The sequence below is a fragment of the Dryobates pubescens genome, chromosome 15 (genome assembly GCF_014839835.1).
Source record: "Dryobates pubescens isolate bDryPub1 chromosome 15, bDryPub1.pri, whole genome shotgun sequence".
NCBI classification, from domain to species: Eukaryota; Metazoa; Chordata; class Aves; order Piciformes; family Picidae; genus Dryobates; species Dryobates pubescens.
Window position 1 is genome coordinate 19,014,971 of NC_071626.1, and position 14,571 is coordinate 19,029,541.

The following is a 14,571-nucleotide window of genomic DNA, read 5'->3' on the forward strand; positions in this document are numbered from 1 at the left end:
TACTCTGCCCTGGTGAGGCCACAACTGGAATATTGCATCCAGTTCTGGGCACCCCAGTTCAGGAGGGACAGGGATCTGCTTGAGAGAATCCAACAGAGGGCTATGAGGATGATGAATGGACTGGAGCATTGCCTTGTGAAAAAAGGCAGAGAGACCTGGGGCTGTTTAGTCTGCAGAGGAGAAGACTGAGAGGGGATCTAATGAATCTATATAAATATCTGAGAGCTGGGTGTTAGGAAGGAAGAGATAGCCTCTTCTCACTTGTGCTCTGTGATAGGACAAGGGGCAATGGATGCAAACTACAGCACAGGACGTTCCACCTCTACATGAGGGAAAACTTTATTGTAAGGGTCACAGAGGACTGGAACAGGGTCACCAGAGAGGTTGTGGATTCTCCTACTCTGGAGACTTTCAAGCTCCATCTGGATGCATTCCTGTGTGACCTGCACAAGATTGTATGGTCCCTGCTCTGCAGGGGGGTTGGACTCAAAAGATCTCCAGTGGTCCCTTCCAATCCCTAATATCCTGTGATCCTGTGATTTGGATGTTGATTTAATTACTGTAGTACAAAACCCTTTTATTTTAGAGGGGCCTAGTTGAGTTCTTTTAAGTCTAAACTCTATAACTATAGAGTTCAGACAAATCCTTTCTTTCCTGTGAAAGGAATGATAACTACATTGGGTCTTTTACCACTCTAGTTACAGTATTAAAATGATGTCAGTTTATTGGTAGGCAAAGCCAGTGTAAAAAGTGATCTGTTTCCTCTCGTATAGAATCAAGTTGGATTCTACTACTACTGTCTTCCAGAAGTTACCAGAACACAGGTTAAGAGGAACAGCTCCAGCCAGGTCTGAGCACTGGGGAAGAAGGATCTTCTACTCAGTTTAAATCTGCATCTGTGTAAATCTACAGAGTGTGAAGTCCTGGGAGTAAGAAGGATCTCAGGAGGTCAAGCAGTTCATGCTCTATTCAGAAGCACACATGCAAGTCCTGAAAGATGCTCATTTAACCAGCTCTCTGATGCATTGGGTGGAGGCTAACACTAACCTCCCCAGGCAGTGTGTCAGTGCTTACTGTTCATCACAACTGCAAACCTGTGAGTGTAGCCTGAACCTTTCCTTGTTCTGCTTTAATCTCATTACTTCCTCTGCTATCTGCTACAGACCTAGGAAACAGCCCTTGACAACAGCCAGCTCAGTATGTCACTCTCACCACAGCTGAGTCAGCCTTCCCACACAGATCATGTTTTCTGAACTTCTGAGCTCTCTTTCTGTTAGGCTCAAATCTATCTTGAAGAGCAGCCATCAAAAATCAGCACAGCACTCCTGCTAAGTTCTGAGCAAGCAGCAGCAGTATTTCACATGAGCTCTACCTTCCCCTGTGCCATCTTCACTCTCAACGCCAGCATACCATTGTTGACTCTGTGTTCAGCCTGTAATCTCTGGATTATTTTCCACAGATGTGCATGCCACCTAGAGCTACCTACTTGTATCATGCCTCTATGAGATTTAGAATCATAGAATGGTTTGGGTCAAAAAGTATCTCCAAAGGTCATCTAGTCCAACTCCTCTGCAATCAGCAGGGACATCCTCCACTAGATAAGCTTGCTCAGAGTCTTGTCAAACCTGACCTTGCATATCTCCAGAGATGTGGCCTCAGCTAGCTCCCTGGGCAACCTGTTGCAGTGTTCTACCACCCTTATGGCAAAGAACTTGTTCCTAACATCCAATCTAAATCAGTTCTTCTCTCATTTCAAACCATTGCCTCTCATCCTATCACTGTAGGCCTTTGCAAACAGTCCCTCTGCAGCCTTCTTGTAGACCCCTTCAGGTACTGGAAGACTGCTATTAGATCTGCCTGGAGCCTTCTCTTCTTCAGGCTGAACAACCCCAGCTCCCTCAGCATGTCCTCAGAGCAGTGGTGCTCCAGCTCCTCAGTCATCTTTGTGGCCCTCCTCTGGACCTGCTCCCTTAGGTCCATGTCCTCCCTATGTTGAGGACTCCAGAGCTGGACACAGCAGTGCAGCTGAGGTCTCCCCAGAGCAAAGTAAAGTGGCAGAATCCCCTCTCTCCATCTGCTGGCCACGCTTCTTTTGATGTATCCCCGGCTGCTTTTTGCCTTCCGGGCTGCAAGGACACATCTTTGGATCATGACCAGCTTCTCATCCACCGGAAGTCCCCAGCCCTTTTGGACAGTGCTGCTTTCTATCAGCTCAAGGGCTTCTTTTCTATTACCTCATTTCTTGCTAGTCATACCCTGTCAGAATACTTCCAGCACCCTGCATCTGTAAAAGGAAAATGTGAACATTCCTCTCTGGACTTGACATGTACACATCCATGGAGAGCGATTGTCTAAATCACACTGCACCTTTTGCAGGCAGAGGCTGGAAGTGTCATGGCATATGGAGCCAAAAAGCAGTATGTATGGGGGTGGCAAAAGCTGCCCTTCAAACAGAACTGTGCATATGTACACACAGACAATATATGCATGGCAAACACACACTGAAAGAATTTTTCCTTGACTTCCAGAACCAAAGCCTACAAACAATGCTTAGGTTTATATAAGATAAGAGCCTTTATCTGGGACCTAGCTGTCCAGCTAGGTACTATAAGACACTTTCAAGTAAAAAGAGTAGAAGTGCAACTACATTTAACAGTGACATCATCCAAGACAAAAAGGCAAGGAACTGGACATTGCTCTGTAACATATGACTCAGCAAGTCCATAAGTCATCCCCCTGATCTCTTGCCTTTCCCTTCTTTATCTCAGTCCCTCTTCTTCTGCAGTGGCAGCAGGGAAATAATCTGGAGACACCAACCTCTTCCTGGGCTCTTTGTTGGCCTGCAGATGTGCTTTGCTGCTGGTTGTAGAGACAGTAAAAACCAGCAATGGTATGAGAAATAGGAGAGCATTTCACCTTCAACAGTGCTCTGATGCTGTCAACAGATAGGAGAGGTGTGAAAACCCACTTGCTAAATTTCATTCTCCTTACGTGGCCTTCATGTGGCCTCTGGGTAAGTTTAACAGTTGGTATATGTAAAATTAAAGTGACAATTTAAAAGCCTCTTTGCAGGTTTCTGGCATGAACGAGAGATCCCTCCAGACCAGAGTACTCTGATCACACTGCACACAGAACACCAGCCAACAGAAACTTGCTAACAAAGCCTGCAACGTGCAGGGCAAAGGCAGGATCTGAGCGCTGGAAAAGCAGAGGCGGGCGATGATGACAACTTAGTATCAAGCTACTCTTCCACTTCCCCTTGTCTCAACCATTTGCTCTCATGCAAACAGCACTGAAACCAAGATCATCAATCTCAGTAGAAGGCTGAATACTGATTGACAGCTCTGCAACGTAGATAGCTCTCCTGTCCTGCAAGAAGTGTGAACAGTCTACAGTTTCTGAACTGAAAACACAACAGCCTCCTCTCTGCCAAGCAGAGGAGTGCCTCTGCTGTTGCTGGTCTATGGTTAACAAAACCCTCCAGAAATGTGGCAGGGAGAGAAGAAATCAGAGCCCAGAGCAGGATCACAGGAAGGGAAAGCACCACATGGCTATGGAGAGGGCAAAGATAGCCTGGGCAGAGAAAGGAAGCAGGTAGAGGAAGGGTTGCTGTCTGTAAATGCTTTCACTTACTCCTCTGTTTTTAGAGTGCATGACACCATCTCCTCAGAGCTTACCAGGCTCAGCTGCAATCTCTCAACATTTAAGAGCACTCTGAGGGCAAGTATTCTGCTCACAAAGCTGCAATGGTGTTTCCAAAATCTCACAGGGTTTCCAGCCAAAAGCTCTCTTTCCTTGAAGTGTTAAAGATACCTGGTTTTAAAGCCAAAAGTGGAATTTCCCCTAGCTCCCCTTGTCCCTACATGTAAGAAAATATTTCTGTACTCAGTAATGGGAAAGGCTTTTGAAACAGAAATAAATGTGCATCATTTCGTGTCCATGTGCATGTTTATGTTCAAAATCTGCAAGTCAGTCAAAATGTGACTCCTGTTTCCAAAACTGAAATCAACAATTTCAGACTCCAGCTTCTACTCAGCAATTTGCCCACTGAGTGCTATACACAGCAAACCATTATCTAAGACTGTTAACTCTAGCTGTATTTGCATTTTCAGGCAAATCATTCATCAGATAGGTACAGTGACAGCAGACCAAGCACCATGTAAATCCATCTTCAGCTGATTGTCATTTTTCACACCATACTCACAAGCATCACGTGTTGGCACCTGGAGCAAGACCTGCTTCTCCCACTGGCCTCCAGCATGACCTCAGCACACTGCTTCGTACCTTTCCATCTCAGTTACTTAACTGTAAAGTGGAGAGTAATCATAGAATGGTTTGGGTTGGAAGGCATTTCCAAAGGTCATCTAGCCAAACCACCCTGCAGTCAGCAGAGACATTCTCCACTACATCAGCTTGCTCAGGACCTTGTCAAACCTGACCTTGAGTATCTCCAGGGATGGGGTATCAACTACCTCTGTGGGCAACCTGCTGCAGTGTTCTACCATCCTCATGGCAAAGAACATGTTCCTAACATCCAATCTAAATCTGCTCTCCTCTCATTTCAAACCATTGCCCCTTGTCCTATCACTGCAGGCCTTTGGAAACAGTCCCTCTGCAGCCTTCTTGTAGCCCCCTTCAGGTACTGGAAGGCTGCTATTAAGTCTCCCCAGAGCCTCCTCTTCTCCAAGCTGAACAACCCCAGCTCCCTCAGCCTGTCCTAGTAGCAGAGGTGCTCGAGCCATCCAACCATCTTCACAGGTCTCTTCTGGACCTTTTCCATCAGGTTCACGTCCTTGCTGTGCTGAGGGCTTCTTGCTGGGGAGCCTTCTCTTCTCTAAGCTGAACAGCCTCAGCCTGTCCCTGTAGAAGTGTTCCAGCCCTCCACCGTCATCTTCATGGCTGATTCTGGACCCACTAGACACAGTACTCCAGGTGAGGCCTCACCAGACCCAAGAGGCAGAATCACCTCTCATGACCTCTCAACCAGCCCCACAACTGTAGATGCAGCCCAGGCTGCCATTGGCCTTCTGGGCTGCAAGTGCTCATTGCTGGCTCATGCCCAGCCTCTCATCCACCAGCACCCCAAGTTCTTTTCTGCAGGGCTGCCCTCAATTTCATCATCCCCAGCCTGGATTGATATGTAGAACAGCCCCAACCTAGGTGCAGGACCTTGCACTTTGCCTCCTAAGAGTCTCCTCAGGACACCTCTCCAGCCTGTCCAGCTCCCTCTGGATGGCACCCATCCCATCCTTCAGACTCATGAACTGTATTACTCAGCTTGGTATCATCTGCAAATATTCAACATGTACATCTTCCATCTGTCTCAAGCATACCCATTTAACTATTACACATAGAAGAGAATTTTATAAAGAAAATTTATTGTGCAAGAATGATTTTCATGCTCATTTACAATGAGATAATTAGTTTGAACAAATAATCATGCCATTGCTTAATTTCAACACTAAGCAGCATATTTACATTCAAGTTTACACCTTTGTTCAAGTTCCACGTCTGGTATTGTCAGAATTCAGTAAGAATGCATCTTCAAATCACAGTCTGCATTTGTTACATTAAAACATCACCACCTTTCAGGCATTTACTGGAAATGACAAATTTCCTCTCTTTTCAGTATCCTCATTTCCCAGCTATTGTACTGGAAAACAACCAACCCAAGGACAACCACTAAAATAACAAAAATCAAGCCAAAACAAAAAGATTAAAAAAAAACACCCCAAAACCAGACATAAAACACCAAAAACATCCCCAAACAAAGCATTAAAAAAAATAAAAGCCCCAAACACACAGACAACAAACAAAACCAACCAACCAAAACCAACCAACCAAAACCCAAACCCAACTGGCAGAAATCAGCAGCACAAGCACACGTCAACCTCCAACTAGCCAGCCAGGTTGTTGTCAGGCCCTGGCAGCAGGTTATGGCAATGGTGGTGAAAGAATTCTCCAGGTGGCAGAGGGAAGATGAAGGGCTCAGCCAGCTCCTGTTCTGCACCACCAGTGTCCCCCCACCCCACAAGAGGGGTGGGGACATACTACTGGAAAGCAGCCAGACTTTACAGGACTTTACAGGTCTTTAAGTATCTGCATTGAAACTTGAAATGAAGAAAAAATGACACAATGTGAAATGCGTTCACCAAAGCCTCCTTGCCATTTAGTGAGGATTTACACACTGCGAGTAAGAGCACAACAGAACTTGAGACAAGATTTCTAGCAGTCTGACTGGGGTTTGAACAGTAATTGGAGGATTTTGTTGCAGCTAGAAGGCTCTGATGATACTGATCATGTTGTGTGTGTGGTTTGGTGGTTTTATTTTTGCTATGACATTGGTGTCTGGCTTTCTTCCTTATAACTACTAGCTTACAATTCAAGCTTTGTAAACTTTGGGTCAGTTCTTGATGTGCCAAATAAAAGAATTGCCCTGTGCAGAAAGAAAGAACAGCACTGGGGGACTATTAAAATGTAAAAAGCAGCTGGTCTGTTATTACTTGTCCTTTTGTTTAGTTGTAACACAACTAAACAATTTATTGTTTAACACAATTTATTGTTCACAGACATTTCCAACTTGTTAAATGGAAAGGAGGCTGGAGCACACGTCTGTAGAACTGACTTTTGGAGGACTGCTTGTCTCCCTGGCAAGAGGTCATGCCTAAAGAAAATGAGTTTTGGGACATTTTTTCCACAGTAATTATTACTATTTTAAAAAGGAAATCTGTTCTATCAGTCTTGAAGTGAACATCTTCCAACAGGACCAAACACACTTGGCATGTGTGTGTCCTTCTGTCATTTTCAAGCCACAGGGATGACAGGGAACACACACACCATCATGGTCTAGCACTTTTTAAACACAAACCCAACAAGACCCCCTCCAAAACATTGACCCAAAACATGCTGCATGGTAATAGCTTTAAGACAAATAAACCAGCAGCTCAGACCCAAGCTGACAAGAGTTTTAGTGTCCAGAAACTCAAACTGTGGCTTTTCGGTGCTGCTCACTGTGATCAAAGGTAAGCCCAGACTTGAGCCCACCTTTTTTTCCTTAGCCTGAACACAAATCTTTTGGTCCTTCAGCAAAGGCTGGGTAATGCAGGCTTCTCACTTATCTGCAGCCCACCCCAACTCTTCATTTACTTTTTGAACTGAGCTGAGAATTAAACATGCAAACTAAAAACTGGTTCTAAATTTCAGCTTATCATGGTCTTGTCAAACAGCTGAAAAACGTAACAGAACTGGCTGGTGTCTTCCTTCACAGTTCCATATGATGCCACCTATTGCAATCCACACACTCACACCAGTGCTTTACTTACTGCCTGGGTTTTACAGGGGCCTGCAATTATAACAGAAGGATCAGACCACCCCTGACTCGTGACATAAAGGACGAGGCAGAGTGATTGTTGTCAACTTTGGCTGTTGATGCTAGGGGCAGATACTGATTTTGAAGATGCAAACCTAAACATTCCCACATTTTAAATAATCTTTGTATTTGGCAGAGACCATTTAGCTTTTTGTCTCTTCATGTTGTGACATCTCCTCCAGAGCTTGTGGACTGAGAAACAGCCGTCGAAGGCTGCACTGGGAACATTTCTAACTCGGATTCACGTACGAAGATGACTGCATCGCCGCTGACGTTGATCAAGCACTGAGCCTGAAAACAAGGCAACATCTAGTGAGCAAACAGGCAGCAGTAACACATTTTATGTTTACTTAGAGCTGCTGCATTTAACTGTGCAGCTCACAGAAAAGTCAACAGATCAGAAAGATTCAGAGGTTCCTAGAATGGTTTAGGTTGGAAGGCACCTTAAAGATAACCCAGTTTCAAGCCCTCTGTCATGGGCAGGGACACCTTCCACCAGACCAGGCTGCTCAAGGCCTCATCCAACCTGGCCTTGAACACCTCGAGGGAGGGAGCATCCACAACCTCCCTGAGAAACCTGTTCCAGTGTCTCATCACCCTCACTGGAAAGAATTTCTTCCTGATCTCCAGTCTAAATCTGCCCTCCTCAAGCTTCAGTTCCCTGCCCCTCATCCCGTAACTACAAGCCCTTGACAAAAGTCCCTTCCTGGCTTTCTTGTAGGTCCCCTTCAGGTACTGGAAGGCTGCTATAAGTTCTCCCTGGCATCTTCTTTTCTCCAGGCTGAATAACACCAACTCTTTCAGCATGTCCCCACAGGGGAGGTTCTCCAGCCCTCTGATCATCTTTGTGGCCTCCTCTGGACATGCTCCAGCAGCTCCATGTCCCTCTTATGCTGGGGGCACCAGGACTGGATCAGCACTGCAGGTGGAGTCTCAGCAGAGCAGAGGGGCAGAATTGCCTCCCTCATTTTGCTGGTCAGGACACGTTTTGTCTTCTGGGCTGCAAGTGACCATTGCTGGCTCATGGCGAGTTTATCATCAACTTTACTAGTGAGGCAATCCCTGCCATATTTTGTTTTTTATCCACTTGTGTATTGCACATGCAGACTACGTTAAGAAAACAAATTAAGTATCTGGGTAGCTGTACTTGTGCCCAAAGCAGTACTGAAAGCATTTCATGTACCGAACCATCCATATTCTGCCTTTATTAGCAAAGTTTTGTCTCTATGTCCAAACCAGAGCATTTTAGATCAGCCACTCCAGGTCTTCTCCATAGACTTAGGATGAAAATCTTAACACTGCAACATCAGAAAAGCTAACCAAGTTCAGCACTGTTGTTCACTGTTTCCTATAATTTACTTAATTCCATGTAACTTAGTTTTTTAACCCATGTGGCTACTTACGAAGCATATTCCTAAGTCTGTGTTATCTGTGGTGTTCAGGAATGTTCTCAGCTTATTTAAATAAACCTCCTGATGACAGCTCCAGAAATGTTATACAGACATGGATGGCTCTCCAGGGTGGCTGTTTCTCAAGTATATAAAATGTGTACCTGTGTCATCCTGCCCGTAAAGGCACTGCTATTTGACATCACCATTTACCTGATTTTTGTTTGGATTCTCCATGAAAACACACTGCTTCATTATGTACGAGACAACTGCATTTCCCCCTAAAGCTGCAACATGAGCTCTCACCATGGCAAACACTTCAGCAATAAAAGCATGGAGAAAACCACTGACACCACCCTCCTAAAATGGAAAAAAAAAAAGTTACATTTCATGTTAGTTATAGCTACAAGATGCTTTATATTTTGCATACATGTACAGAATACTGAGCTTCTGACCTATAAAATACAAGCTGAACTATATCACAGAATTGTCAGGGTTGGAAGGGACCTCAAAGATCATCCAGTTCCAAGCCTCCTGCCATGGGCAGGAACACCTTCCTCTAGAACAGGATGCTCAAGGCCTTACCCAACCCGGCCTTGAACACCTCCAGGGAGGGGGCATCCACACCCTCCCTGGGCAACCTGTTCCTTGTCTCACCACCCTCACGGTGAAGAACTTTTTCCTATCATCCAATCTGAATCTACCCACTTCTACTTTTGCTCCTTCCCCTAGTCCTATCACTACTTGACATCCTAAAAAGTTCCTCACAAGCTTTCTTGCAGGCCCCCTTCAGATACTGGAAGGCCACAAGAAGGTCTCCTCAGAGCCTTCTCTTCTCCAGACTGAACAGCCCCAACTCTTTCAGACTGTCTCCATAGAAGAGAAGCTCCAGCCCTCTGATCATCCTCATGGCCCTTCTCTGGACACGCTCCAGCAAGTCCACATCTTTCCTGTAATAGGGGCGCCAGAACTGGACACAGTACTCCAGGTGGGGTCTCAACAGAGTGGAGTAGAGGGGGAGAATCTCTCAACCTGCTGGCCATGTTTCTCTTGATGCAGCCCAGGAAATAACTGGCTTTCTGGGCTGCAAGTGCATATTGATATATGTGCACACCAGACTACATACTCCCCAGTCATCACCTACCCTCCTGTGACAAGAGCTCTCCTCCCTCTCTGTGCCATACCTCAACTCAAACCTCCTGAGGTATTTACCTTTGATTACTACAATTAACAACAAGTGCCAATCCCCAATACGCAGCTCACCTCACGCAAAGAAGTGGTTTCTCTTATGAAAAACATGTTGATTATCCCAAGGTATTTGGTTATTTTTGCCCCAGGCAGAAAAGAAAGAGGTGTCATCTTAACAACTGAGACAGTGGAGTTGGTGCAGGACGGAAAAGAACGGTGCCGTAAGTACCCCTCAGCCAACGGACTCGCTTTGTCGAGTGACGCCGCTAAAAAGATGGGGGAAAAAAGAAGAGAAAGTAACTATCAGGTAAGGCTGATCACTTTCTCAAAACACAAAAACTCTTCTTTATGGTTTCCAAATAGCTTGGTGACAACATTCAGCTGCCTGTGATGCTCAGCCATATCACGTGAGAAAGGCAATTATCATGCAACGCATGCAAAAGGAGACAAAAAGCTGAAATGGAATTGATTGGGAAGAGTGGCATTCCTGCAAAGGAAAACATTGAGGCAAGGAGCTGCACATACAACAATCAGTTTAAGTGAGGGTAAAGGAAAAAGTGCCAACATTTTGAGACACGGATTCTGCTGGAGGAACAAATTATAGGAAGTGTGAAAGTTGTTGTGTTTCCCCAGTGCAGCATTTTCCATTAAAACAGGTATTAATCTCTGCTACTTTAAGCAAGATAGTCAGACCTGTGGCCAAAGAACTACTGAAAAATAACTCACCACTTGCTAATTTAGTGACCATTGCCTTGACTGTCACCTTGGTGATTGCTTCCTGTTTCTCACACAAAATTTTCCAAGATCACACATACACCTACATCCATGCAGTGTATGTTACAGCATTAGTAGGCGTACACGTTTATCAGTAGCTCATTTTCACTAGGTGAACAGAAAGTGCTAGATTTGGCTGGTTCATAAACCCTGCATTAGCTTACACAGACACGGACAATGTCGGCAGTTTTCACACTCGGGGACTGGTTCTACATGTGATCTGCAAGACTACTGCTGGGCAGGAGGCTCCCCTAGTCACCACTGGGAAATCAGAGCTATGTCTCAGATTATCATAACGTGGTAGAAACAGCCGCCTACTTGTCTTAATTGATCCGCGCCTTATGGTCTGAGCTTTCAGTTTAATGAGCTCTATCCAGCTGTTGCATCTGTCTGCAAAGGAACTGTAATCAATTGACGTTGCTGAAAACACAGACAGAAAAAAAACAAAAGAAAAAACAAAGAAAAAAATATATGGATGATGTCTCTTGCTCATCTCTATGCTCCTTTTGAGGAAGCAGTTAATCTGTGTCTGAGAGAGAACAAACATCCCTTTCCAGGTCTGTTTAAAGGAGAAGTCACAGTGCGGTTTGGACTTGCCCAAACCAGTGTACCGATTTCTGGTGATGTCCCAGCTGTGAACCAACTGCCTGACTGGGACTTCATCACTGGAAAAACATGCAAATACAGTCATTAATGACTTATGCTAGATTCACCATTTGTTGTTTTTGGTTTTAAATTATTATTTATTAATCTCATTTTAGGTATGAAATTCTGACATCTTGAAGTTTATTTAAGCCTTGTTTACTTTTATTTTCCATTGCTATTCTTCTCCTCACAAAGAGCTGCTGATCACGAGTTAAACCTCCTAACTGTCTTTTACCAACATCTAACCTACAGACTGAAAAAAAGAAAAAACAAAAAACCAAACCAACTTTGGTGATGAGGGTAAGAGTCACAAGCTGAAACAACACCTCAGTTTTAAACACAAATAAATTTTCCTTACAAAATGCTGTCCCCTTTTCCCCAGCAGTCCCCCTCCCTCCAATGCCCTCCTCCCCCATCCTCCTCCTCTTCATTTCACTGAGAAGTAGAGTTGTTTCTGCTATGACTTTTGGGATTAGTTGCAGGGGTGTTTGCATATCTTTTTAAGACCAAAACTGTTTTGCAAACACCGTTTCTTCAGGATAAGGAAGAAACGGAAGGGACACATGCTAACTTCAAATCAAGACAAGCAAAAAAGCTCTCTCTGAGGAAACTAATTTTTTTTGCCAGATAAAGGGATGTATCTGACAGAGAGCCACTGCTTTTAACAAATCTGACTTTTGCAATTAAAAACCACATCAAAATTGTAGGGTATCAATAAGCCACACCAGAGCATGCATTCTCAGTTAACTAGTAAACACTTCCTGGATTAAGGCACATCCAAAAAGAGTATACCAATATCCCAAGAATGCTCATTCTGTTCTGGCATATGGCTACATTAGGTAAACTTACCTCTCTGAGCAGCAGGAATACCTGTGTGGGAACTTGCACCCTCCAGGACTTCTAGTAAGACAAGATTGATTTCATTCAGATAACATGTGAGCAGAGTCATGTATTACAAGACATCTTCCTTCTTATAAAAAAGATTTTTAGAGTAAATTATGAGAAATAATATCTTATCCACAGTACACTCTGTACTTTGATAGCACATAATAAATTGGTATAACTAATTAAATCTACTGGTTGAGGCTCTGTCCCTGGAGACATTCAAAATCAGACTCCATATGGCCCTGGGAAGCCTGATCTAGTTGAACGTGTCCCTGCTGACTGCAAAGGGGTTGGACAGGAAGACCTTTTGAGGGTCCCCTCCAACCCAATGCAGTCTGTGAATCTGTGTAAATCCATCTTGCAAATTATATTCCCATTTACTAAAGCTCATTACTGTATAAGGTTGCATATAAATATGTTTTTCAAACCCAATCTTGCAGAAAATTAGGTAAAAAGAATTAATATATTCCATAAGCTGTAAAGTAAATGTAACTACAATGAAGCCTCAAATCTACTTGTGAAGAAATGACAGATTCAGTAATTGCCTCATTGAAAACATTTAAAGTAACATGCAGTACAATATGGAATGTGGAGAACAGCTGGAGAAGTGATATATACATGAACAGGCTACCCTCTACTGGTCAGTGCCCATTATACAAGCAGCAGAGTCTGGTAACTGAAAAAACCCACCATTTCTGTTTAAAACTCAAAGGTTAACAAGATGGCAATGTGATCAATTAGGGGTTATGCACACATAAATGCACGAAGATAAACACCCCCCCCCACCCCAAAGTTCAGAATATTGCTGCTGAAATTAAACTGACCTCTGCAAATACAAGCAGGGCAGGCAGCCTCCTTTACGCCACTTACATAATGGGCAAAAAAGGGAGCTCTTCAACATTTTAGTCAAACAGTTACAGTAATTCATAAATGCTAGCTTTTCTGTCATTAGTCATTTTGGTGTGTAGATTTGGTGGGTCTCCAACAATGAAGTCAGAAGTAAAGACAGTTGAGTTCAACGATGACCTGATTTTTAACAGAGTCACAGAAGAATTGTGACAGCCGTTCTTGAAGTACAGCTCTACCTCATGTGACATAAAGCAGCTGTTTAATAGCTAATAAATATGGTGCACTGTACAAATGATTTACTATGAAAGCCTAGGCTCCTCTCACTTGAAAAAAAACCAAACCCAAACATAAAACAAACTCCAAACATGAAGGAGAAGACTGAGAGGGGATACAAATACATGAGGGCTGGGTGCCAAGAAGGAAGGGATAGCCTCTGCTCAATGCACCCTGTGATAGGACAAGGGGCAATAGATGTAAACTACAGCACAGGAAGTTCCACCTCAACATGAGGAAGAGCTTCTTTACTGTAAGGGTCACAGAGCACTGGAACAGGCTCCCCAGAAAGGTTGTGGAGTCTTCTTCTCTGGAGACTTTCAAGACCTGTCTGGATGCATTCCTGTGTGACCTGCACTAGATTCTGTGGTCCTGCTCTGGCACAGGAGTTGGACTTGAAGATCTCTAGAGGTCCCTTCCAACCCCTGTGATTCTGTGAAAACCACATGCAGCTTTGCTCAACTGAACAACCAGTATTTGCCAGATGAAGTATCTCCCACCATGAAAATGATGAGATCAATTATTTGAGGCCAACAATACCTGGAGTTATTTGATAAGGCACATTTGCAGATGCAAAGCAGTAAGAGGCAAGCCTAATTATCAAATCATTTGAAGCTCTTTGAGTCTGACAAAACCCAACACTCAGTGGTTTGCAGCATTTTCAACATTCTAAGTGCAAAGGTAGAACTACTACAGGTAATCTACAAAAGAATATATACAGAATGATTAGCCTAACCATTTTATGTGCCTCTCAAGTTTGATTTGCAGAGTGAACATATCCATCATGCTTAGGTAGCAAAGAGTATTCAAAGCATGTCAAAGTACAGCTATTTTCAAGACACTGCAACAGTGAAAGAGCAGAACTCATAATCAGCAAAAAACAACAGTTCAGCATTCTTCCATTTAACGGACCTTTAGCTGGTGAGAAGGGTTGAGAAGCAAGGGGATCAGAGTAAAGTTCCAATGGAAACTGTAGCTGTTCTTCATTGTCTGTTGATGCTTCAACAAAGAAAACATACCCAATAGATAATTAACCCCCAAAATAAGATTTGCCAGTAATTATAAGCACTACAGATTTCATTTAGTCAATTGGAATAGATTGGTTTTTTTAAGCATATGTATACTGTGATACAGGTCTGTATTAACAGTCAAGTGACAACAAATCCTGCTGCAAATCTGAATAGAATCTGCTCCATTGAA

General features: G+C 43.8%; 1 protein-coding gene across 15 annotated transcripts in view; it reads right to left on the minus strand.

The window, feature by feature from the left end:
• Positions 1-6,991: 6,991 nt before the first annotated feature.
• Positions 6,992-14,571, minus strand: part of C2CD5 (C2 calcium dependent domain containing 5) — a 58,843-nt gene continuing 51,263 nt past the window's right edge. For 10 of the 15 annotated variants that reach the window (XM_054168141.1, XM_054168142.1, XM_054168149.1 and 7 more), the window contains 6 exons: positions 14,284-14,370; positions 12,214-12,264; positions 11,038-11,139; positions 10,021-10,211; positions 8,971-9,117; positions 6,992-7,660 (listed from right to left, as the gene is read on the minus strand). In XM_054168141.1, the coding sequence (XP_054024116.1) occupies positions 7,529-7,660; positions 8,971-9,117; positions 10,021-10,211; positions 11,038-11,139; positions 12,214-12,264; positions 14,284-14,370 (710 nt within the window). In that variant the 3' untranslated portion in view covers positions 6,992-7,528. The remainder of the gene's footprint in view (positions 7,661-8,970; positions 9,118-10,020; positions 10,212-11,037; positions 11,140-12,213; positions 12,265-14,283; positions 14,371-14,571) is intronic. The other 5 variants (XM_054168151.1, XM_054168152.1, XM_054168147.1 and 2 more) reach the window with 2 other exon arrangements.